At 40.7% G+C, this 26060-nt stretch overlaps 1 protein-coding gene across 1 annotated transcript in view; it reads left to right on the top strand.

The window, feature by feature from the left end:
• Positions 1-3398: 3398 nt before the first annotated feature.
• The window catches only part of LOC101851563 (A-kinase anchor protein 1, mitochondrial), a 38188-nt gene continuing 15526 nt past the window's right edge, over positions 3399-26060 (top strand). Inside the window, exons 1-4 of the mRNA XM_035968382.1 lie at positions 3399-3492; positions 11411-13026; positions 24155-24374; positions 25313-25455. Of these exons, the coding sequence (XP_035824275.1) occupies positions 11446-13026; positions 24155-24374; positions 25313-25455 (1944 nt within the window). The 5' untranslated portion in view covers positions 3399-3492; positions 11411-11445. The remainder of the gene's footprint in view (positions 3493-11410; positions 13027-24154; positions 24375-25312; positions 25456-26060) is intronic.

Here is a 26060-nt window from a genome sequence, read left to right as displayed (position 1 = left end):
CCACACACACACACACATACACAGACACAAGACACAAACATAGTGTATTAAATTTGAAGCTAACAATACTTCCATGTAGGCCTAATGTATTTTTAGAAAAACACCCGTTCTTTAGTTACGCCAGGGCCTAGCCTTATGCAAAATCCTATGAACATGGGAACTTTTTGTAGCGGGGAAATGGAACGGTGTCAGATTTGTATTCTGACAGAAACCTGGCCAGTAAACATTTTGTTTTGTTTCTAAGTAAGGTACTTTATTCCTACTTTTAACTGTTTCCTCCACTACATTATTTTGCGTTCTTCACCCTTGTATCAAAAATCTTCCATGGCTTTCACTGCACGTGGTAACAGACTTGGTTACTTTGGATGCCAGGTCTAGAATTAAATTCAGTTATAAAAATATTGTGCAATTGAACGTTTGGGATTCTGTTTAACTACATCTGTTGCTTCTTTTGACGTTGACTGTCGGGTGGCTCAAAGTCAAAACAAGCCAAAGGCAAGGTAACTCAAACTTGATTGATCTGTTGACTGTTGATCTTGGAGACTTGAACTTGATCTGCTATTTTATTATCTTATATTATTATCATTAATATTAGATTATTATATAATGGCAATGGTCTTGTTTGTTAGTTCTGGTGTTTCAGCGAACAGAGCATAATGTCTCTGTTATATGTCGTTTGCAGCTGAATAAAAAGAGGCATGTTTGCGGTAGAATCCCTCCTAAGTCCTAGTGTTTATAGTTTATTCAAGTAGGCCTCTTCTACTTCTATGGCTAAATCTAGATTTAACCTATCCTTACTATTGTGAATGAGAGTTGTTTTTTTTAATGATTTGTTATTCTATAGTCTTTTCGTGTTCGTTATTGTGTTGTGATTAGGATGCCAATTAGGCCTAGATTAATTAATGTAGAATAGATGCGACTACACGCAGGGCGTAAACCAGGCTACAATTTACTGAACCAGCCTTTGACCCCTGATCATGAGTAGATCTATCTTATATTAACTTATAATTATTTATTATCTAGATTCTAGTCTAGCTAGGCCTATGGATGGTAGGCTACTCTCTTGGTCTTGACGCTCTCGATGACACCCTCCCTGTCACTCTAACCATTTGCCCCCCCCCCTCTCTCTCACTCTCTCTCTCTTTTTCTCTCTCTCTGTCTCCCCTCCCTCTCCCCCTCTTTCCCAAGGTAGGGTAACAAACGAAGGAGTCCCCAATTTGTAACATGATATTTATGTAGTACTACTAGATCTAGATCTAGATATCTAGATTTAGATTCTTCTTCTTCTAGATCTAGCTTCTTCTATTTCTTCACCCTCTTGTTTTCCTCCTCCTCTCTAATTCCTCCTGCTCCTCCTCCTCTTGCTTCTGACTTTCTTCTTCTCCTCTCTCTGTCCCTCCTCCTACTGCTTCCTTCTTCTTCTCCTCCCTCTGTCCCTCCTCCTCCTGCTCCATTCTTCTTCTTCTTCTCCTCCTCCTCCTCCTCCTCCTCCTCCTCCTCCTTCTCCTCCTCCTCCTCCTCCTCCTCCTCCTCCTCCTCCTCCTACTACTACTACTACTACACCTCCTCCTCCTCCTCCTCCTCCTACTACACCTCCTCCTCAATTCTCAGGTTCTTCTTCTATGAGCGCTCCAACCCGCTGTGAGAAGACGGTGAAAGGCGCGATACCGAAACCGGGAATTTCCAGAGTACCGTATGCCTACTTAATGTATTCGGGTCACATGTTCAGTCAATCGTAGCCTGGTTTACGCCCTGTGTGTAGTCGCATGTGAATAGATACTAGATCTAGATTATATCTAGATATCTAGATCAACTGACTAGATTCTAGATCCTGATCTAGATAGAACTTAGACTACATCTAGACGTAGATCTAGATATACCGTCGAACCTGTGTAAGACGGCCACCCATTGTCAAGGAGAAAAGTGGCTGTCTTAGGCAGGACTGATGAAGATGAAGAAAACAAAAACCATTCCTTTCTGAGGTCACAACCGAAGGTAGAGTTGCATTGTTGTTTTTGTTTTTCTTCTTGTTGTTTTTGCTGGGTTTTTTTTTCTTTTGTTGCTGCTTTTGTGCACAGGTGACAATATAACGAAATGTGTCAGACAAGGGGGACCAAGTGCTATGGTAAAACAAACACACGTGTCGCTACCACTTGGAAAACGAGCGACGTTTCTGTCAAAAGTTCATGCTGACGTCCATTGTTATTTTGTTATATATCGGGTGACCACTCATCTCACTTACGATTTGTGCATGGGTTCTGGGCTGGGCTTATAGGTTAATAGGGATCACATGGTTCCCTCATCAGCAGCCGAAAATTAATTTTGTTACCTATTGGTCAACAGTGGGAGGGGCCTACGCAACATGATCGGTTGGAGGGACTACCTAACAACGACAGGTTTTTAGATTATATCAGCTCGCCCACAACGCCAGGGGCCAATGCACAATTTATGACAAAACGTAATGGAGTCTCTGACTTAGGTGGCTGTCTTTTGGTGTTATTGCTTAGTGTGATAGGGGTTGTGTGTTGAAGTATGGTGGCCCTGGCCGCTTTGGACAGGTGCCCGTTTTACACAGTTAAATTATATAGAAAAAACGTAAGGGGGGAGAAATGGAAAGTGTCCGTTTGTACAGGTGGCGGTCTTATAGAGGTGGCCTTCAGGTCAGGTTCAACTGTATAGGCATACCAATTTGTTTTTTTGCCTGGGGCTGGGGGCAATTCCTGTCTGGCCTTCTGTTAAGTTTCTTTCACTTTCAGTTCGGTGGTAAGGAAATACAGCCAAGCCTAGTTCAAGCCTTGCCTATATTATAGCAGTTTTGTAGGCTTAGAATCTAATATTACAAAGGCAACAACCACACAACTCCGTGGCAACCCAGAGAAGCTCCAGAAGCAAAGAAGCAGATTGTGTGTGAGGGCAAAGTTTTTTGAAAATCTGGTAAATGCTATTTGGAACAATCTCCCAGAGTCAGTGGTGTCAGTCCCAAACGTGGACTCATTCAAGAGACGTCTAGATGAATACTGGAAAGATGTCCTGACGGTCTACAATCCCACTTGCCAAAACTTATTTGTCAGCCTGCATGCAATGCATTAGTCATTTATTACCAGATAGTTGGACAGGCTCTTCTAGAGCCTCAACCGACTTAATCGTCAATGTCAACAATGTCTACATAAGGTCTAGATCTAGAGCTGTACTCTAGTATAGGCAGTGCATAACCTAGACTTCAGAGTCCCAGAGATGTAGATCTAATATCTAGATTTTAGATCTCTAGTAAGTCTCCACATGAAAAATTGTCATGGCACCATGGCTTGATTTTGATGAGAGTGTGGAGACATGAAACTACAGCGAGTGAAGTACCTAGATCTAGCACACCTTTGTGATTGGCCCAAATATAGAAGACTTATTTCCGCCGTCTATCTTTGTTGTCTTCCAGGGTGTTCCCCAAAGACTCTTGGGTTTCCCTCACCAGTAACACTGTTGACTGGATCTCGCCGTGTATGTTTTTTTGTTGTATTGTTAATTTGTATTATCTTATTCTCAGCAATTCTCGCTCCATAAATTTACCCTCTTAAGTTGTACTCGCACACACACACTCATGCGCGTGCAGACGCACACACACACACAGGCACGCACACACACACGCAAAAGCACTCACGCACACACGCACACATAGCCCAAGCAGTTGGCGATTGAACCAAGTGACTTAATCTATCACGTGCTAAGCAGTAAAGCGGGCCCGTCACTGTGAGATCATCTAGCAACTGGCGAGAGAAGCCCCGGAAGACGACAAAAATAGATGTCGAAAATGCGTCATTACGTCATCTATATTTGGGCGTATCACAAAGGTGTGCTAGGTGCTCGCTGTAGCTTCATGTGTGTGGGTGTTATAATAGGCTACTCAGTGGGTCAACTCAGTGAAGTCCCCGAATGAAATGATTTCTCAGTCTCAGTCCTTCCCTACTCCTAGTCCATAGGCTATACAGGCTATGGCTTATCAATAGTCTATCTCTTTTGCTTGAACTTTCTTTGAAAGCACTTCCAGTGATCTCTGTTACTGTGTCTTAATAAACAATGGCATTCTCAGGTTTTTGCCCCAAGAGTATTGATACTGACTTACTTGAGATTCGCTGCTATTTTTCAATACAAAATGAGCAGTAATATTTCACTTGTTTTTAATAAGGGGGTTACAGGGGGGCATACCGCGGGGGGTTTGGGGGGGTTGGCACCCCCTGTATTTATAATCTGTTTTGCAAATAAGGCATCATTATATTTGCATGTGCAGCAGTGCAAAGAAAACTAATCATTTAGCACCAGAAGTAATTGTCAGTGGAAACAAAACTCGTACCGCTGCTCCATAGTTATCGTTGGGGCCAAAACCAAATTATACCCAATTACTAGTTTAATAAAATTCGATTTAGTTTAAATTTAGATCATCAGTTAATGATAGCAGAATTCATTCTTCTTCTTCTTCTTCTCCTCCTCCTCCTCCTCCTCCTCCTCCTCCTCCCTCCTCCCTCCCCCTCCTCCCCCTCCCCTCCTCCCCCTCCCCCTCCTCCTCCTCCTCCTCCTAATTTGTAGTTTTGATCCTCAAGATTTATATTATGGCAGTTAATTAATTAGCTTGTTAATACATCTTGAAAACGAGCATGAAGAAAGTGTAGTATATGTGAATGATAAAAGATAGGGAATTATCGGCAGAGATGCAGATATGCGTCACATTCTATCTTTCAGGTCTTCTTTCTTTTTGTCATTTTCCAGTAACACCTCTAATAGGCCTATTTAGCCCTTTTCTATTTGTTGCAAGTGCTGTTGGTAAGACCTTTGACCTGTTCTGTGGTGAAATGTCAGATGTGACCATGACCTGTCCTCAGATTCACCTAAGTCGTTTATTTCATCATGTGTTTCCTGCTCTCTTCCTTCTTTACTCTTTTTTTCTTTTCTTTTCTTTTCATTAGATGAGAAACAAAGCAGACCTATAAAGTTCTAAGCAGAAGCATGAGCTTGATCTTTTTTATACACTTTTCACTGTTTGCCAGAAAAGTATGGGGACAGTTGAGGGAAGGCAGGGGATAGCAGCTGCCGGCTTTGATTTATTTTTAACTCTCAGGGAGTCAGCTTGACCCAAAGTCAATAAAGTTAATGGATGTAAGGACATTAAATTTATGGCTGTAACAGTTGAAGGCCAATTCATGTTTAGACAGGATTGAATTGTTTTTGTCACAGGAAGATAATGGGAGAGGAGCTATTTTTTTAGTGGCTCTTGTTCTGGATCACTGAAGTTTTATTTTTAAAGTCATGAGAAATTATTTGTTTCTTGCTTTGCTACTCATGGGTGGTTGGGTTGGAGGGTTCTCACCTCACTGGTTGGTCCAACTTCTGTTTTTCGTGCTGTTGTTTCTGACTGTCTGTCCTGCTTTTTCTCCACTCCTAATGACTATTAACTATTATTGTGTTGATGTGCTTCTGTTTACTCTTGAAAACAATCAAAAGAAGCTTTGCTGCACATGATAAATTAGTATACTTTCTGTGGTCACAGCTTTTGAAACGTTAAAAAGCAATCACTATCATGTCGGGTAAAACATTGTTTATCTTTGGATGCTTGGAAAGTTGGTACAGACAGCAGAGAAAAGTATAATGTACAGTGATAACCAGGGACATAGCATCCATTTGTTTAGTGGTGTGGTAAATAAGTAGGATACAGCTTTTGTACGAAATAACATAGAGGATTTTAGCAGGTACTAATAATACTTGATAGCAAGGGATAAATTCATAAAAATTATCAAAACGACCATGTGACACATCACTGATAATATGGTGATGATATGTGAAAGGGATGCTTGATATAATATATTGAGGCCATTGACTTGACTTGTTGACTGTTCAGTTGGACTGATATTGAAAGTGATAGTCTTGTGTTCTGGGAATTCTTTCTGTTTCACCTTGGCCAATGTGTAGCTGCTGTTAAAGGAAATCTTTCATAGATTTGAAAAATTTCTTTTGCCTTTTTATAGATTTGTATTCCTTATATGCTGAGGAAATTTCAGGGCTTTAAAAAAATTATTTTTAAAATTTTGTTTTGTTTTTGTATAAGTTTTACGGCGCTTGCAACTGCATAAGATCATATGAGCATATTTTCATGCCCCCCGGGGCAGTGCCACTGACTGTAGTGTCTTTAGGCCATTCTCAAAGGGGGGACATTTCTTGTTCAAGCATAGTAGAATTGTAAATGAGCTGACTCATGTCACGCTCATAACTGTGCCTGATCCACAACAGGGAACTGCTGCTTTTTCTTTCCTGATCCTTACTATTGTTGTCATTTTCCTCTTCTTCTTTCGTATGTTTGTCACTCTCTTGTCACCTGCTATTTCCGGGGTGCCTTGATAGTCGAAGCAGACCTTGTGCTGTTGAAGCAAGAGAGGTGAGCAGTCTTAGTCTGATTCCCTGTAAAGACTTCTCTGTTGACACGCACCCCTTGGCGCTCATATGAACTTTTGCAGTTGTGAGCGCCGTAAAACCCTCTACTATAATAGTAGAGTGCTTCCACTCTTCCGTATTTTTACGGAAATCCATACTTTCTGCCAGTTCCGTACTTGTCCCTCCATCATTATCTACTCACTCCGTAAAAAACCCCAAAAAACTGAGACAGCGCAGAACTGCCGAAATTCCGTACTCGCCCTTGTATCGTCATGTTACGGATATTTACGGTAATTCTCTGGGCAGCAACTTAAAGTAAAAGTAACCTGTCAGATTGCGAATTTCCTGCAATCGGCCATTATTCCGCTATGTCCCATGCATTCATTGCGGGTTGGTCGGCAGTACATTTTTTACCTGCAGATGGATCCCCCCCCAAAAAAAAATTAGGCTGAAACAGCACCTGGACATGGATGGCTGGTGCCTCTATAAATAAATCATTTATGGTCTGGTATGGATCTAAATCTGGCGAACCGTTTGTTCCAATTTCCTCCTTTCTATCATTCACTCATTCCTTCTGTCTATCTTCGGGGTGTTACCGCGGCTGGAAAATCTGCGCGTTGATCAAGTAAATTGACTTGTGAACTTAGATAGAAAATTACTGTCAGAAAGAAACTTTTCACTGCAAATTTGTCTAGATCTAGAGAAATTATCAATGCGAAGATTCTACGGCACGGGAACGCAATAAGGGCCGCGATGAAAGATAAATATGCTGATACGGGGGTGCCCGCAACGGATAAGATCGGCTGATCGCCGGACTCGGTCGCCTCAAAAACAAACGTGTTTGTTTTCAGTTTCAGTTTCAGACGATCGAGTCGGGCGATGGGTGGGCCCCATCCAGCTGTAGGTAAAATAAAAAATAATTCGAAGTGGTGTTCCGAGGTTGTGACAGGCGGCAATCAGACGTGAAAATTGTGGGGAAAAAATTGGGTATACGCTGCACAACTGTATTTTGAAGGTACATCTGTTTATTATTCCCAGGTTTGCTTGCTATCAATGGTGTGACGACAAATTAATTGAATTATAGTAGCAATGAAAGGGGAACCTGCTTTAAAACATTGCCAGCAATGGAAAGATATGTTGGTGAAGAAATCAAACAAGACAAAAATGTTTGTGAAAAAATAAATGTTATGGGCTGTAGGAAATCATTTTCAACCCTCTAAAAGCACTAAATTTCAATTTTGAACCCCCACCGGGACACTGTCCCTGGACCCCGTTGAGACCCTCAGGCCCCCTGCAGAATTTTCCTTACTTTTCACCTTCGGCTGGTGGAAGCACTGAAATAAAAAAAATTTAAAATAATTTTCATTTGGTAGGAAATTTGGAATTTTGCACAGGTGGGTCCAAACCTTTCTCTTATCAATTTTAGACCACCAAGGGATCTTTAACATGCGCAGCTTGCACACTTCGGAGATTTTCCGCCCTTGTCCGAGAAGGCTATGTGTAGATCTTTCCTACCAGAAGATCAGGGGTGTGGCTGAAAGACAGCAGTAAGAAGGAGCTAAGGAGTAGCAGTAGAAAGGCTGTAGTAAGAGTCAGGAGCCCAGAGGAGGGGGTAGGGTCAGAAAGTGGAGATGAAAGCAGATGACAGAACATTGCTAGAGAGCAGGAAAGGAGGTGAAAGGAGTGGAGACAATTTTGGAGAAGAAAATTTTTCCTCATTACCGGGATTCGAACTCTGGACCTTTGAATGAGAGGGGAACACCTTAACCTCAGGCCATGGGAGCCCCCATATGAGAAGGAGCACGTTAAGATTTGTATAGTTTTGGTATGGTTTCTGGGTACAGGTCCTACATGTATGGTTAGGGTGAAAATGAAAGTGCGGGAAAGATGAAAGCAACTGCCATTCATAGGTTTTTGTTTTCAGGTTTTGTGGTCACAACAGGAGAAGCACGTAATAATGAACTAAATTCTCCAAGCTGAACTGCTTTTATGCTCATTTTCAATGTGTTGAATGTTGTTTTATTTTATTGCATTTTTCAGTAATGTTTGTAAGAGGGTGGTTTTGGAGGGCAACTGGTACATATTGTAGTTCTGAACTTCCCTTCTTTTCTCCAGTGATCTGTCTGTCTTGCTTTTTGCCCCACCTGTAAATGATCTTTTAGCATTGATCAAAGTATAGTTTTTTATTATTGTATTCAGTACAACCAGTTATGAGTCAGACATGTGATATGATTGTGCCTCGTAGTGCTGGATATCGTCTATTGCCCAAAACAATAAAACATCTTGCATACCATTAAAACCAAGATTAAATATTGATGTTTATGTGCAGTGAAGTGGATACTGTGTAGCCATTCTGTGTGTCTGTGTGTCTTGTCTTAGTTTGGTGTACGGATGAGGATGCCCCCTTTTTTTTTGGGGGGGGGGGGTCTGGAGGGTGCTAATGGTAAGTGCTGCTTCTTTTCTTTTTTACTTTGCTGTTTCTATATCTGTCTTTTCCTTTTTCCCCCTAATTTTAATGGCAGTTATTGTGTCAATGTCTCTTTACTCAAAATTACTGCTCAGCTCTCTTAATTTTACCATGTGTGGCCAAGTGTTAAAAGAGAATAAATTGAATAGACAGCTTATGTGATGTTGATCTTGAGGTCAATTGTATTGTGGAAAACTGTTTTGTTTTTATACCGGGGGGGGGGGGGGGGGGGGGGGGGGCCTTAAGGGGCTTAAAAAGATGCTGAAAAGGATTTTTTAAACTTAAAAAAAATTCCTTTACGTATTAAGCCTGATAACTGCACTGAGGTGCCTTTAAATGTGATTTCTGTTTATGTTGCAAGTGCGGTGGTTAAGCTTACTAACACTAAACTAAAAACTTTTTCATCTTCAAATTATACTAAATTACAAAATTGCAAGAATAGAGTTGGAAGAGATAACACATTTTTTAGAGAGCTGCAACTCCATTGCAAAGTTTCTCATAATGCTACATTCATTTAAAGTAAAGTACTGAATGCGGTTGATGTATCTGTCATAATGTCCTTCTGGCCCCCTGTATTGTCTCCACACTGCATCTCTCCTTCACCTAGTTCACATTTGCCCCTGCTGGCATAAATCAAGATTATGTCTATCATTGCTCTTTATCCTTGTAAGCTGTGTGTGCTTGTGGTAGCGGATCCTCCCCCCACCCCCTGATGGATAGTTTGCCACCTCATCAGTCATATCCCAAGTTGTGGGCTTTCAAGCGTGTCATTCAGGCCCGCGCACGGTGTTAGCTATTCCCATCCCATGCCTGGGGGTTGATGATACATTGCTCCCCTTGATGTTTGTCTTGCATTGTATGCATATGTGGACACTGTTGGTGGGGCGTATTATTGTACATGGGAATTTTAAGCTCTGATTCAAGGAAAGTTCCTATTTTTATAAAAAGTGACCTTTTTTCGGTGTTGGTTTACGTGGTGCAGCTTATGACTGGACTTGTAGTCTATGCTCAGATTCGTGGTTTTTGTGTGGAAAATGTTGTCAGAGTGTAGGTATTCTGTTGAATTGTTGATGTCTAAGCTGTCTGTGTGGGGCATGCAGTGGCATATGGATGAGTGAAAATGTGTATTGTGCATAATTATCTCACTTGGGCCAAATTGTCTGTGGTTACACAGTGCTCAGCTGTAATTACTGCAGGGCACAAGAGCCGGCAGTTTGTTAACAACCCTCATTATTGTTGTGGCGGCTGGGGAGATGATGAGGCTGTTTTTTTCTGTGTGATGTTTATATTTATGAATTAAGGATTCATTGTTATATATTTTGCTTGTTGTGTAGATTCGTAGCCTTCGGTGTTCTTTTAGTGAATTCTTGAACTGTTTACGTGAAATTTTGGTTGATTGGTAAACTCTTGATTTTTTTTTTTAAAGATAAATCTTAACCGTGTAATATTTTTTAATATATATACGTGTAAGAAGTAGTGTGTAATGAAGGCAGTGGTGTTTGTGGGTTTAGCTGTTTGTACTGTGGTTTGATTTTAGGAGGGACAGAATGGTACTTTTTGGTTTGGTGCCATGTCAATAATTAGCTTTTTTTGATACTATGGTGTGTTTCTTCTACTTTTTCATGTACACTGTGTGGTGTGTTTCACAGTTGGGTAGTCTGTGTTTTGGAGGGCACCACTTGAAAGTCCTTTGAAGGTCCTACTTCTCTTCTTTTCCTCTGATGTTTCTGTGTCTTATTTTTCCACTTGCTCTAAGAGTAAATGGCAGTTATAATTGTGTGTTTCTCTTTCCTCAAACTAAAAAACTGTTTTGTTCATGGTTGATTAGTTTTTAAATTCTTTCATTTGACCGGAGAGGGGAATGTTTACATAGAAAGTCTTACTTCAGACATTCTGTCGAACTTGCTTTAATGGCCATCTGTCCGGGACAATCACTTGTAGAAATGGCCACTGCTCACTTCCTCCCTTGCATTTAAAAAATATTTTACAATGACATTGTCTAACACAAAGACAACTAGTTTTTTTTCTCGACAAAAAGTGTCCGTCTTGGACAATTTCAACTAGGTTTGGCATCTGTTTCTTGTCATCATGTTGTTTCACAGGGTGAAGTTATTAATTTGGGTGGGTTCTACATCTTTCACTTGACTATTCCTTGTTTTAACTGTTATTTTTGTTCTTTCCTGGTTCTTTCCCTCTATTGTTTCTTTCTGTCTTTCTGTCTTTTTTTTTTTTTTTTAGCTCTGTAATGGTTATTGTCTTCACATGCTTCTCTTTGTAAAAAATAATTCCCTGCATTAAATAAATGGCTATTATTATGCAGATATATGCTTTTCTTCACTCAGTTTGTGCTTAGAGGATGCTTCTGGTAGATCTTTCTTCTTTTCTATCTTTCTGTTGTTTTTGTCTCTCTGCTCTCTTGCCCCTTCCCTGTGCTAATGAATTAATAAATGTCCATTATTGTTTTCGGTGCCTTTTTTTTTCTCAGATAATTTTAAAGGACTCTGATTTTTTTTTGATTTTTTGATTTCTCAGATTTCCCTCAAAGTGTCCCAGCAGTGAGCTCAATCATGAAGGACTACAGATTGCCACTGATGGTGGCAGTGCCAGCAGCCCTGGCTTTCCTGGGAGTTATATGGTTCTTGCGCCGCAAAAATGACGACGGTAAAAAAAGAAAACCCACAAAGAAGGAATTAGAGCAAGTGGAGGAAAAACTGTTGTTAGAGCAGATCACTCGCGGCATCGAGAAAGAGGGTATCACCATGACGCAGCGTAAGATTCCCGATAGTGTGGCCAGGGATCGTGGAAGTTCGGCCTTAGGGAGTGGCGACGCTCCAGATTTTCGAGAAGACGGTAGGAAACCAGAGAGAGTCGAATCTCCGACGAAATCGGAATCTATCGGGGTGAATAAAAACACGGATTTTTCTCTTGGAGTTAGTGGTTCAAAGGTCTCGGCTGGAAAGCAAAGTGATCTTGCAAAAGTGCAGCGAGAAAAGGTTGATGAAATTGTTGAGGCAGCCATTGATAGTGGGTTACTGGAAGCTAAGTCTAAATTGGGTGGGTCTTCGTTGACTGGAAACAATCACCACAGCACAGGGGGTCAGAAGCAGCTCAGGGAGACTGCTAGCTCGGAGAGATGTGAGGAGAGTGTCTCACGCCAGACTAGCACGAAGCTGGCGACTTCCAGCGCCTCGACGGTTGCATCCAGTCAACTGGTTGTGGGTCCGCAGGTGTGTATGAAGGAACCTCAAGCAGCCGAGCTAGCGTCGGCTCAGGAGGAAGAAGAGGAATATGCGTCTGACGCAGCTCGCTTTGTCTCTCAAGCACGTATCAACTTGCAAGGCTCGCCTATAGCAGCGAAGGAAGACGATTCTGCCTCTAAACGTCACATGTCACCGATCTCTGTAAAAACTCTTCAGTGTGAGAACAAAGTCCCCACCACCACCACTGCTACTGCTTGTACAAACGAACCGCATGCCACAAAAAATATGGGTGGAACAAATAAAAAACCGACTAGTGTGGAGTCTACTCTGGTTTCCACCACCTCTGTGCCGGCGTCTTGTACTACTGTACAGAGAAATAACTCGGCAACGACGCCCGCTCTGAGTCAGGGCGTTAATGCTCCATCTGTCATGCCCAGTAAAGACTTTAATGAGAAGCAACCAGCTCAGACTGAGGAGAGTGTTGAAAAGGACAACAGCAAAAGGTCAGATCAAAGCAGCAGCAAGCCCCAGCAGAGCGGATTGACAAACTTGGGCTCGACGAAGGGGGATGGTGACGAGAAGGAGGAGAGTAACATCAAACAGAGCTCGCAGCTTGAGAGTCTGGATTCCGTGTGGAGCATCACGGAGAGCTCCTCCAACCAGTCGGAGATCAAACCCGTGACAGTGGACACGGCAGCCAGCAGTACCCAGGGATCCCTGGTCTCCTCCGCAATGTCCACCCCGGACTCGGCGGTCTCAGAGCAGCGGTTGTCAGGAAGCACTCCCAGTGTCAAGGACATGATCTCGTTAGCGTCGTCAATAGACGGCAGGCTGAGGGAGTCTTCCTCGCAGGGAGCTGTGTCCAGCCAGGCGTCTTCGGCGGGGTCTGCCTCCAAGGAGGATTCTCCTACCAAGTCCATCTCTCCAGTCTGTGATAACAATAGTGAGGTAAGCCAGATTTACCAAAGTAATGACAGGGAGGGTAAGCCAGCATTACCAAGATGACAATAGGGAGGGTAAGCTAGAATTACCAAAATAACAACGGGGAGGTATAAGCCGAAATTACTAAAAGTAACGATATTGAGGTAAGCCGGAATTGCCTAGATTATGGTTGTTAAGTGAGCCAGTATTACTGAGATACATGCAATAGTAGTGACGTAAGTTAGAAGCACTTAAGACTACAATAATGTTCGAGAAATTGCAAGAGCTCAGAAGTGTAAGAGAAGCTTATTAATTTGTTGATAACACTATAAAATAATTATAGTTGAACCAACTCTGACCGCCAGCTGTCCGAGACAGTGACTTGTACAAACAACCACTTTCCACTTCCCCAGTTGCGTTTAATTTTGTAATTTCCTTTTTGCTCTCTTATTTTGCTACGGGAGTTCTTCTCTTGATGAAAGTCAAATTTGACCCTCCAGTCGTAACTTACTTGACATGTTATGCACATTTAGGGTCTCCAGTCTCTGTGGAGCCACAAGTGGGTTGCTGTGATGTCAATCGCAAGATGCTTTTAAAGTTAATTCATTGGGGGTGGGGTCAAAATTAATTTTACCCTTTTTTCTTTTGAGAATAACTTTCATATAGCCGAACACTTGTGTGGCATTGTGATGTGGTGAAATCAGGTGCTTGTCAAAATAATTAAATGAAATCGAGACCAACCTTTTTTTCTTGCTCGTGGGCAATTTTTATCGGTTTCATAATTCAATTTTTTTTTGGGGGGGGGGGGCATTGTTAAGGTAAATTTGCAGTTTTCAAGGACCCTCAAGCTTTGGAAGTAACCAATTTTGATGGTCTTTCGCTAATTTGATCTCTGCCACCACCTTCAATCTCAAAAGTCTTGACTTTTATTCAAGATGGGTAATTTTTCGTCAAATGCAAGACAAATGAACAGGCTTTAAAATGATATCAATAACTACTTTTGCCCATAAATTGAGGAGCTCCTAATTCCACCTCATCACGAATCACTGACTGACTGGAGAGAGCCATTGACACGATTTGTTGGGTTGGGTTCGGTTTGCTCACAAGATTGAGGACGTTTGTTTTCAGGCGATTGGTTTGTCGATCCCCCAATGGGCATTTCATATTATTATTAGAGGCCCTTTTCTTATCCGCAAGAAGCCAAAAGTAAGACCCATAATTTGAGGAAACAAGAGCCAGTACACTCTTCATGATTTGAAAGGGAAAGAAAGGGTTAAATATTGCTATTTATGAGTGGAGTCCATGAATAGATAAAGTTTCAATTGCATCACTGAAAATTGCAAGTGTCAACAACATCAGCTGCCTTGCTGGCTTGTGTGACCTTGACAGCCATAGCCTTTCCTTCTGTGTTTAGTGTGACAGTTTCTGTTCTTTTTAGGAGAGGAGTAACAGTGTGTTTTTTTTACCTTTTGTGTTTGAGGTGACCTCTACCTTCTTTGAAGTGTGCAGGGCACGTCACTGGTAGGTCCAACTTCCTTATTAGTCTTCTATTATTTCTGTCTGTTTTTTCTTACTGCCTTTGCTCTTTCCCAGCAAAAAATGACTGTCATGTCCATGTGCTTATCTTCACTCAAACTCTGAAGCAACCCTCTCCTTGGTGGGGTCGGTCTAGTGGTTAGGCTTGCAGACTCTCAACTGTGAGATCGTGGGTTTGAATTCCATCAGGGGCCCAACCTAGTGTTCTTGGAAAGGCACTGATACCTGGCCATAGATGACACAAGGTCTTGTTATTTTGTAAATGTTTGAGCGCTTTAATCGGCTGCTTGCACTGTTCACTGTATGGAAGTTGAAAATGTTTTTCAGTGCTCTGGGGTCCACTGGAGTAATAATAGGTGTAAAGTGTAAAGGGTACAGAGCATGCTGTAAAGCGTGGCTATATGCACCATATAATAAATGCAATTATTATTATTATTATGTGTACCTTTGTGAAAATTCTTTTGTTTGTACTGTAGGTGTACGCTTGCTGTTCTGAAACTGAAATTGAAACCTCCTAGCTAAGCAGAACATTCATTAAAGCAGCAAGCTGTCACATACAAGGAATGGCTTTCTGCACAGCATTCTGTCAGGGTTTTTTCACCACCTGGCCATTTTTTTAGTAACATTTTTACAGCTGAACTTGGGCAATTGCCTACTTTTTATCAATATTTCTTTCCCTCTCTTAAATTTCTTACAAGAAGAAAACTGAAAACAGAGTCTGTGCTATTATTACAGTAGAATTTTGCAACCTTAGGAATCTTGTAAGAGTACTGTTTGTGCATGGTTGGAGGCTGCTACGGGTCATGTCCTACCTTTTTCCCCTCTCTTGTGTCTAAAGTCGTTCATTCTTGCTTTTTCCCCAGCTTTAAACAATGTTTTTTGGGTTGATGTGCTGCTCTTTACTAAAACAAACAAACAAACAAATCGAAAATAATATGGTATCTTTCAAGATGGTTAAGATATATTGGGTTAATTGAATATTCTGCTTGTGGTCTAAAAATGGGAATCGTACGGATCTGACATCATCTCTCCCTCGCATTCCCCAAGCCATTAGGTTCGGATATTGATCAAAGCTGGATTTGCATAAACTACTCAGGCGGAAAAGTTAACCTCTGTTCACTCAATACTTGCAAAAATAACATATGTCACGTCACAAGGCAGCAGATCATATTGTATTTTGTGTAACCAGTATATTTGTATTTTTGTTGCAAGTAAGCTGATCATAAAAGGTTAAAACTTTTTGAAGTTTAAGTAGAAATATTTGTTCTTTTTTCTGACCATAAGAACTTAGTTTGATTTGAGTGTCCCACAAATTTATGATGGAACCTTCACTCTTTCATCTGTTTAGCAGAGACACATCAGTCTGTCAGTTTGAAAACAATCTTTGTTCATTGGAATTCTTTATGCTGCAAATTCTATATAATGACAAGTTTTGATTTTAGTTTTAAATTCATATATTTGAGAAATATGTGGTTATATATATGTATAGTATTTATTTTTAGAGTGATGATTTATAGTTCTCTTTAATTTATTTCACCAAACATCTTTCTCTTGTTTGTTGTATCATCTGTTTTGCATGGTTATTGTTTTTGTCTGATGTTTCTCTGGCCCCCTCTATCCATCTTTACCTGGACTTGTCTTTTCCTCTGTGTCCATCTGATGTCTGGCCATATGCTCTCCGTACTATACTGTTGTGTGGTAGTCTTGACAGATGTCCAAACCATTTGAAGCATTGTTTATATATAATTAATGAATATGAACCCCAAGCACATAATTTCCTATTCCTTTATATTCCTCAAGAAAGAGTTTCCAGCTTTTCTTATGTTAGGACATCTTTGCCTGGACTTGTGTTCCTGTGTTTGGATTGTTTCATTGTCCCTTCAATTTTTTGTCCATTACATTTTTTGGGAAAATGTGCTTTTAATTCTGTGGATTTTTTAACTACTCAACTGCCAGGCCGGCCTTAGTATCCTTCCACTACCTATCTACCCAGGATGGTTACTTGCAGGCTTTGGATGGGTTAAAGTACTCTCATTGTTTACTTTTCTTTCTTGTTTATGAGCCATTCTCAAAAGTTAGGCAAATGCAAAATGTCACTAGCAGGTTATAGTCATATTTAATCGTACCATGATGAGCATTGCACTGTCTGCGAAGAAGTTATGAGTCAATGAGGCATAAAACTTCAACAATTTTAAAAGATTATGAATACAGTGGAGTCTTTTTCAGCCTGCAGTGTCTGATTTTTACATTTAATTATTTAGTGAGACCATTTCTCCTGCTTTGTAGGGTCCTTTGTCTCAGGCAGTTACATTCCGACTTTGAAGGTACTCTAATTCTAATGTTTTTAAACTGACCAGAGTATTTTCAGCTCTGTAAGAAATCTTGAATTTTTCCCTGGTGACAGCCGAAGCCTACTTTTATCAATTTTAGAACCACCAAGGGATTTTTAACGTGCACAACTTGCACACACAGGTCCTCATAGATTTCCCACCCTTATCCGAGATTAGGGGTTAGATCTTACCTTTAGAACAGTATAAGACTCAAGACAACAGGGGAGAGTAAAGGGGAGTTTAAGAGGGCTCTGAGGGTGTTTGTGTCTTTGGGCTCCAAATAATATCTTTGAAGTGTTAGTTATCACGTGAAAGTTAGAGCATTGGAAGCTGTCTGCAGTGCAGTTATTAGTTTTGTTACTAAAATGTTTTGATTTTGAAGCTAAAAATGAGTTAAATTCACATCACCACTCGCCATAATCATTATATTTTTAATACATAACCATAACACTTTCCTGAATAAAAAAAATTCAAGGCTTAAGTTGCATACAAAAACTCGTCTAGAATGAAATTATACAACGTGTGGCCCATCATAGGTCCATAATGATAACACTTTTCTAGTAAGTATTAAGTATTCTAATGACCCTTGAATAAAAGTTTGTTTTCTTTTTATTTTTCCAGAGTACACCTTGTACGGGGTTTCAAAATTGATCCATTTCTCTGTGCAAGTGGTGCATTTGATTATCATTTTATCTTAAAATGAAAGAAAAAAGATCCACTTTAGGTTGCAGTGGAGGCAATAATAAACTACTAAAAATTCTCTGTTTGAAAATTTAACTTAACTTTTTCTAGCTGGTCTTTTGAGAATGGCTCTTAATTTTGCAAAATATAATAATTTAAAAAATTTGCTTCCCTAATGTTCTTTTTAAAAATCATATAAAAAATGTTTTGTTCAGTAATAAAGCGGATGGTTTGCGGGCACCTGTGATAGATCCTTATTTCTTTTCTTTGTTCTCTATTGCTTCTGTCTGACTTTCTCGCTCATTCCTGCACCAAATGATTGCGATTGTGACCACGTGCTTTTCTTTATCAGAGGTACTTATTCACCAAATAAATCTAGAAATTAAGGTTTCTGTAATTGTCCCGATTTTCCTCCCAACTTACTGATACACGATGTGTTAGGTCAGCATGCTTAAATTTTGAGTCCCTTTGAGTACATTTCCCTGAGGTCCAAAAGTTCCTGTTCTTATGAGGAGAAAAAAAAAATTAGGTTGCCAATTGGCACCTCTGCTTTATGTAAGCAAACTGGGACTGATATTCAGTTTTTATTTTTTAAATCCAATGCCTTTATGAGACCTGAAGCTTCTCAATTTCCATTTGTTGGTTTCATCAGTATTAACAACTCCGAACCATTCACTTTTCTCGTTTTCTCGCATTCCCCATCTGACCAATTTCCTTACTGTGATCTTGACATTTTTTCCGTTCCGTCCAGTTTTTTAGAGACACTCAAATCATTAGATTAATGTGTTATAAATCAAAATGCAGGGAAATAAATTTCGTATCAGACATTTCAAGGAAAAAAGTAGTCAGTATAAAATACTGGTTTGCGTGTGTCAGAAGTGATTAAGAATATGATATATGTTTAGCCACTGTATGTGGCTGACAACCATAAAGCACAGGGCACACCTGAGCTTCAAAGTAGGGCTTGCGGTAGAGAATGGCTTATCGAATTAAGTAATGACATGTATTATCTATTTAGAGCAATTCATAATAATTCAACTCTTGCTTATAACTGATTCTGGACCATTTGTCTTCCTCATATGGAGGAATCAAGTACACATGTTGACTGCTCAGTGTAAGGTTTTGTCATGTACGTCACTTTTTACAATGGCATATCAATGCCCCCATGATCAGACCTCGTAAGTGCCAGAGAGATAATTTTCCAGGAGAAGGAAAAAACTGATTTATTTTAAAACAGAAAACAGCATTGTCAAACCTCTTCAATTTTGCATAAACCACTCAAAACAATGGTACTAAATGAGGGTTAGTTACTTTAAAAAAAAAAAAATTGATTTTATTATGTTATGACGCTTACGAGCAATGATTACACTACTGTGGTTGTGATCAGACCTCGTAAGCGATGACAACTGCCGTTTACGAAGTTTGATCACAGTGAAATGTTGGTAAAGTGAACACTCGTAAGCTATAATATTTTTGAACAACAAAAGAACCGACTTGAGTAGATGGTGGTCAGGACACCATACGCGGTTCGTCCATAGAGCACGGTCGTGCAGTGCCGCCCAAATTTTTTAAATGTTTTATTACGTAAAACACCCACAATAATAAAATAAAAGCAAATATTATATCAAAACAAGGTCCTGACTGGCGAAATAACTGTCATTTCTGTGTCTATAGCGCCGTAAAACATCTACTATGCTATGCCAAAGTCCACACGCTTTAGCTAAACATAAGATATTCAACAGTGTAACCTGACCTATAAATCGCTTGATTGGGGATAACCCAAGCGATGACGACACTCGTAGTCGTAGCGAGTTTGGCAGTACATTAATATAAACAAGACGGCACATCTCAAATGTGCTCCTGCCGAACAGTGCCGAAACATAGCCCACAGTAGGCAGTCTAAAAATAAACGCGATAGACCGTACGCTAGCCTATTCTTTGCCAATATTATGTGAGCCCCAGAGCAATCCAGCGGAGTGCTCAAGTGATTTGTGATTGGTTCATTGTATGTCTTGCCACTATTTTAAGTGACTCTGTGACTGTGAACCTGTGGGAGGTGAACGTGACCGCCCTATGAGTTGTGCCTTTGAATGGTTTTGTCATGGAGTAGTGAAAGTTATTACTTGAGTGTTCAGTTCCTATACAGGATGAACGAAATTGATGTTTAGCTAACAAACAAATTTAGTACTAGAAATCAAAGCAACAAGTAAAAAGAATGAAAATAAAAATACGAGGTCCTCCCTCACCAACCCAAAGATCTTAAAATTATAGATTCTACACCGTCTCATTTACTATGCCCTAGACTATCTTCAGCATGCGATTGCTTAATTGTGTACGTCCACTTTTTAGCCCCACGAGCCGCCCCTGCAGGACACCTTTGTGAGATCAGGGAAGTTAGGGTTTGATTCCCGACGGGTTGCAATTAAAACATCATTTGCAATCTCATGGCTACCGCACCACGCACTGGATACAAAAGAATTGTCAGGACTGGTTGCCCTTTGCCAGAATAACGAGGCTGGATGATGCGTGTAAATTTTCTGACACTTCATGTGCATGTTCAGTAATACATTTTCTTACTTGCTCATTTTACATACACTTCTTAAAGCGTCTGGAGTTTAAATTTAAAGTTAAAAGATTAAGTTATTTGTCAGCAACCTCAAATGAAAGAATAAAGATCATGCACATGGGAGAACTTTGGCACCAGACAAAGATCTCCAAAGTCACACACACACACACACACACACACACACACACACACACACACACACACACATACACACACACACACACATACACACACACACACACACACACACACACACACACACACACAGGCATATACACACACATAAACAAACACAAACAGACACAGAAACACATGTAAATATTAGTAAAATTATAATGAAAAAGTGATATTGAATAGAGGGCTATTTGCATGATAATGGCGTAAACATTATGAATAAGATACTTCGTGGGGTGTCCTCTTAACGCGTCTTAGAACTGCATTTCTATTTTGGTAACAGCAACCATCTAAAATAGATAAATCACTGTTTTACAGTTGGCTTCAGTTTGAAGATAGTCAATGATTCATAATGCAAACTGGCCGACAATTCACCCTCCCCTTTATGTCAAACGTAGTATCTCACATCCATTGTCACCAAGTTATCTATTGTAAAGTTGTGCTTGTAGACAAGGCGCCAAGAGATCCATTGTGATTACACAGATCTCTACCGTTGTTGGCTGCTGCTAGTATCTTATCGTTATCCTTTTCGGCTTGAGCTTGTGGCTCTTCTTTATACAAACTATTCCAAATCTCATCACCGATTTTTCCGCCCGTATTGCCCACACACAGGTCGCACTGGGGCGTTAACAGACATATTTTGCTAATTGAAAATGTCCCTAAATGTCGAGATGGCCTAATGTAGTATGCTCTACATACTTCTGTGAAGTTCGTATACTATAGAAGATTGGCTCAGTATGCAACTTTCCTGTTTTGTTTTCGACAATAATGAGAACTTACTTTGGACAGTTTTGCAAAATCTTCAATAAGAAATTTTTTTTGCACTGATGCTTTCTTGTAGTGAGGGTTGTCTCTTGCGACAGTGTCTGGGTAACGCTCTGTACTGTCAGTTTCATTGGTGACAGAAGTGTCTCGATCCTCTACAATATTCCTAATAACACACCAATCTCCAACAGCTGTTATCCTGAGGAACATGCTTTTGCAAACACGGAGTTTCTGGCGTTCTTTTTCCAAAAGATATCCAACATTCATTCATGTCTAGGGATGCCCAGGGCTCTCTTCCGTTTGGGCGTTTAATGTATGCCGCTTTTCCTTCTCAGTGCAGGGGCCAGGTATAATTGAGAACTTTCTCTGTTACATTCGGAAAGTTCTTTGCGCTTCAGCCCAGCTCTCTTGCCTTCACATGACCTTTTCTTTTCTCATACGGGTTTGTTTTTATCATTTCAGACGTATGCCTGACCTTGCTGGCATAAATCCGTTCGTTAGAAGTTCTGCTTCCATTCTGCTGGAACGTTTTTCCATTGTAATTTGTTTTTAAAGTCAGACTGTCCACGTGATCTGGTTTGGACGACGTATACTGTGGGGAACCAGGATAAGAGGGCAATGTTGCTTCCGCAATGGGTGGCATATGAGCAGACAGATCAAGGGAATCTGACCAGAAAGGTGATACGGGGTCGACCTCGAGTAAGACATGGGGTGACTGAACATATGAATTTGATAAGTGGGGTTTCAGAACTAATGCAGGCTCAGCAATTGGTGGTGAGTGACATATTATAGGGTGATCACATTGGTGAAACAGACAAAGCAGATGGTTCAGGATTGACCGTAAGGGGTCCAGATGGGTGTGGTGAAGCAGATGTCAGAGAAGTGAGGCAGATTTGACAGAAGATGAAGATTCGTTGATTATGACTGATACAAAACGTGTCGGAACTGGAAAACATCGTGAATCAGGTACAAAAAAAGGTAGATAGGGGTTGCTTTGACCACTTATAAGCGTTGATAACCTGTCTCGAATCTCAGTGCTCAGCTGCAGTCAAAAGCTTGTAAGCGGTAGGATAGCGCTTACGGGTTCTGATCACAACCGCGTTTGGGGAGGGGTGGACTTACGAGTTTTGTTTACTTACGATAAAGGACATTTTAATGCAATTTTTTCATGTAAACCGTCTGTTGGCATGTGCACCGTAAGCAGTAGAATGTGATGGTGTGAAAAAGTTATTTTCGCAAAAATTGTCACTTACGAGGTCTGATCATGAGGGCATCGATATGGCACAGTTTTGCAGGAAGCAGTCGATCTGTTCCTACTTGAGAGCAGTTTGACTCTGACTCTAATTTACATAAATACCCAAACATGTCAGTAATATCAATATCAGTCCATTATTTGTTATTTGTTTAAAAATGTCACAGCTCAGTTCTTCTTGTCAGGAATATTATTTAACCCTGGTATTCAATTACATTTTGACTTAAAAATTACCACTATCACTATCAGACAAGAATGGTTAGTACACTACACATGTTGTGAGAAATGAATACACAGCAACATTTTCAGACTTGATCTACATTTGTGTCTTAACACTCGTCTTTTTTCATCAGTATATGGTCATTTTAGGTTCGTGATGCATTCTTTAAAATCACACTACCGAACTGAACAACAACTGCGAGAAAATAAACATGAAAATAAGCACATCAAAAACAGAAATTATGAATGTGAGCGGAAACCATAGTCCTGTGAATATCCATCTCAGTAGTAAACAACTGAAACAGGTGAAGAAGTTTAAATATCTTGGCAGTATTTTTTCTGAAAATGGGTCCATAGACAGAGATCCCTTCCAAATATCACCATGGACACAAAGAGACAGCTTATCACCTCAATAGTCATACTAACATTATGCTACCAGTGCCAGACCTGGACATTAAGTAAAACCCATGAAAGCTAAATCGGTGCATGCGAAATTAAATGTCTTTGCAAAACCCTTAATATCAAAAGACAAGACAGGCAGAGAAATGAAGAAGTAAGAGCAGCTACTGGCATTGAGTCCTGCCTGCATTACATAGAAAGACTGAGGATAAAATAGTTTGGCCACCTGTTACGTATTCACCTGACCAGCCAGCCTCGAGAGTTTACAACACCAAGCACTCAGGCTATAAAGGAAGAGGAAGGTCATGTAAAAGGTGAATCGAGGGTGTCAAGGATACCATGAGAAAACATAATATCACAACTGAAAGAGCTGTGGAGTTGGCCTACCACAGAAAACTGCATCTCCCCATGACACTTAACGGCAACAGAGGATGAAAAAGCAAAAGTAGATGCATTCATTGCATGTGAAAACATTAAAATTTTGTCAACCATCTTGTTTTGACCAGAGGAATGTGTTATGTCCATGCCACGGGTGGCTGGAGAAAGCCATTGATAGGTCCTACATCTCAACTTTCCTTTTGTTTCTTTCTTTTTATCTGAATTTTTCCCTGCACTAAATTAAATGACCATTATTTTGTCAATGTCCTTGAACAATTTGCTGTTTCTGACCCCAACATTCAGTGATGCATGACTAATGCAGGAGTTCATTACTGTTCTATTTATAGTGGTTATTCTGCAAGTCCTTGAATCCTGGTTTGATAGAATAGTTTGAGAAAACCTTGATTTTCTTTTATACCCCATTTCAATAACATTGTTCAAGATTTGGAAGATAGTGGGGTTTTTTTGTTGTGTTTTCTTTTCTTTTCTTTTTTTTTGGGTGGGGGGGATGTCCCACTTGATGTCTTTTTGTTTAAAGATATTTGGTGTTTTTAGGACTTCATTGATAGTTATATTGGACATTTTTTGGGTGTATTTAGTGCTAGTTATTCACTTTCAATTCCATTGTTGCAATGACACCTTTGTGTATTTAGGGCTCAATTGACAATTAAAAAAAAAAATAATGCTATTTCTATTTGTACTGAAATTGTTTATGTAGTAAAACTCCAATGAGTTGATTGCTCTCTGTATTTAAATTTTTAATTTTTTTTTTTTGCAGGGGAGGGTCCTATGTAAGGTACCATCAAGTTGATTTTTCTTGTTTAAAAAAAAATTCTTTTATAAAATCTTAATTAGGGTTCCAACGACAGTGGCCGGGGCTACAGTGACCATGAAACCCCCGGCCAGACGGGCGAGGCTGCCGTCCAGTTTGACTTCAACATGCCCTCGGAGCTGTGTGGCCGCTTTATCGGCAAGCAGGGCAAGAATATCAACTACCTGAAACAGAAGACCGGGGCCAACGTCTCGTTGACCTATAACCCCTTCACACCTGAGTACCAGATCTGTCAGGTTGTAGGTGAGTAGAGGGAGAGTGGGGGAGGTCGTATGAGCACCAAGGTGTGGATATCAACAGAAAAGTCTTTACAGGGAATCAGGCTTACTCTGCTCACCTCTCTAGCTTCAACAGTCTGCTTTGACTATCAAGGCAACCCGGAAGTACCTGTTCACAAGAGTGTGACAAACTTATACAAAAAGTAGAGGAAAAATAACGATAGTAATAATTAGGAAAGAAAAAGCAGCAGCTCCCTATTGCAGTTCTGGCACAGTTATGAGCATGACATTGATGAATCAGCCCATTTACAATTCTACTGTGCATAAGAACATGTTAATTGCCCCCACCCCCACCCCCCCTGGGAATGGCCTAAAGACATTTCACTCAGTAGCACCGCCGGGGGGGGGGGGGGGGGGGGGGGGGGTTGTCTCGGTAACTTATAATCCCTTCACACCTGAGTACCAGACCTGTCAGGTTGTAGGTGAGTAGAGGGAGAGACTGAGTGGGGAGAGGGAGAGTGCCGGAAAAGAGGAAGACAGAGAGAAAGAGTTAGTTTTTTTGAGGAGAGAGGAAGGAAGACAGGAGATTCAGGGACCTATAATACCTTCACACCTGAGTACGGTAGTACCAGATTTGTCAGGTTGTTGGTGAGTTGAAATAATGTGTCCTGAGTGGCAGTGACTCGATTTAAATTTTCACAGAAGATATTACCTGTTGTTGTTCTCCTATTTACTGTTGGAATGTTTGAGCTCTGAGACTTGGTCTTTTGAGGGAGGAGTATTGAAAGAAAGAAAAGGACAATTTACATTCATTGGAAAGTGAGCCTTGGAAGAATACACCGTGTGTCATGTTATTTCAATTGGTTTTTGTTTCTCGCTCTTTTCATTGAATTTAATTGCTGGTATGTTCCAGCCAGCTCCCAGCTAATCTGCATCAACAATCATGATCTGTTTTTTTCCCAGGCACTCAGGCAGAGGTTGACGACGCTCTGGCCATGATCCGGCGGAAGTTTCCAGTTAATGAGAACCCTCGGCTGACCATGGTGCCGGTCAACTTGACCCCAGCAGCCTCGGAGCACCCTGTGTTGGTACCAGATGTGATGCAGGTTAGCAGCACTTTTGCAGACTTTAGCAGAAACTGACTCCCCTCTAACTTGAATTTCCCAGCACTGTCCCATATTGGTCCATTGGGGAATTTTAGAGTACATTTATTTTGTACCAAAATCAGTCCACCACTAGATGTATTTTTTGTTTTCAAATCCCTTTAGCTGCGAGCATTTTGCTCTTGGCGGCGCAATGCCTCCCTCAATTAACCACATGTTCTTGTCTTCTGGTCAACGCCAGAGTAGAGCAGGCTTTGTAAGTCTGTAGGTGTGTGTGGGAGCTTGCGTCGAAGAACTGCCAGGTTTGGGCAGTGAAGGAGAAGATGTTCAACGGTCTCCTCGTGGTAGTCACAGTGCCTGCAATGGGGTTCCCACATGGGGTTGATTCTGTTTATGTGCTTGTTGGTGTGTAAGTGTCCTGTGCAGGCTCTGAAGATCAATGTCTGATCGGCTCTACATAAAAGATTCTGAGGGTCTTTGGGGTTGGGGTTGTCCATGTACCCGAAGAGAGATCTTCCTGTTTCTGCGTTGGCCCATCTGTTTAGCCGCTCGTCTCTGCTTTTGGCTTGGATGATCTCTCTGCAGGTCTGTAAAGAGGCGGCTGTGTC

The sequence above is a fragment of the Aplysia californica genome, unplaced genomic scaffold (genome assembly GCF_000002075.1).
Source record: "Aplysia californica isolate F4 #8 unplaced genomic scaffold, AplCal3.0 scaffold00055, whole genome shotgun sequence".
Lineage (NCBI taxonomy): Eukaryota > Metazoa > Mollusca > Gastropoda > Aplysiida > Aplysiidae > Aplysia > Aplysia californica.
The sequence above is the reverse complement of the archived record's forward strand: the minus strand, read 5'-3'. Positions and strand labels throughout refer to the sequence as shown.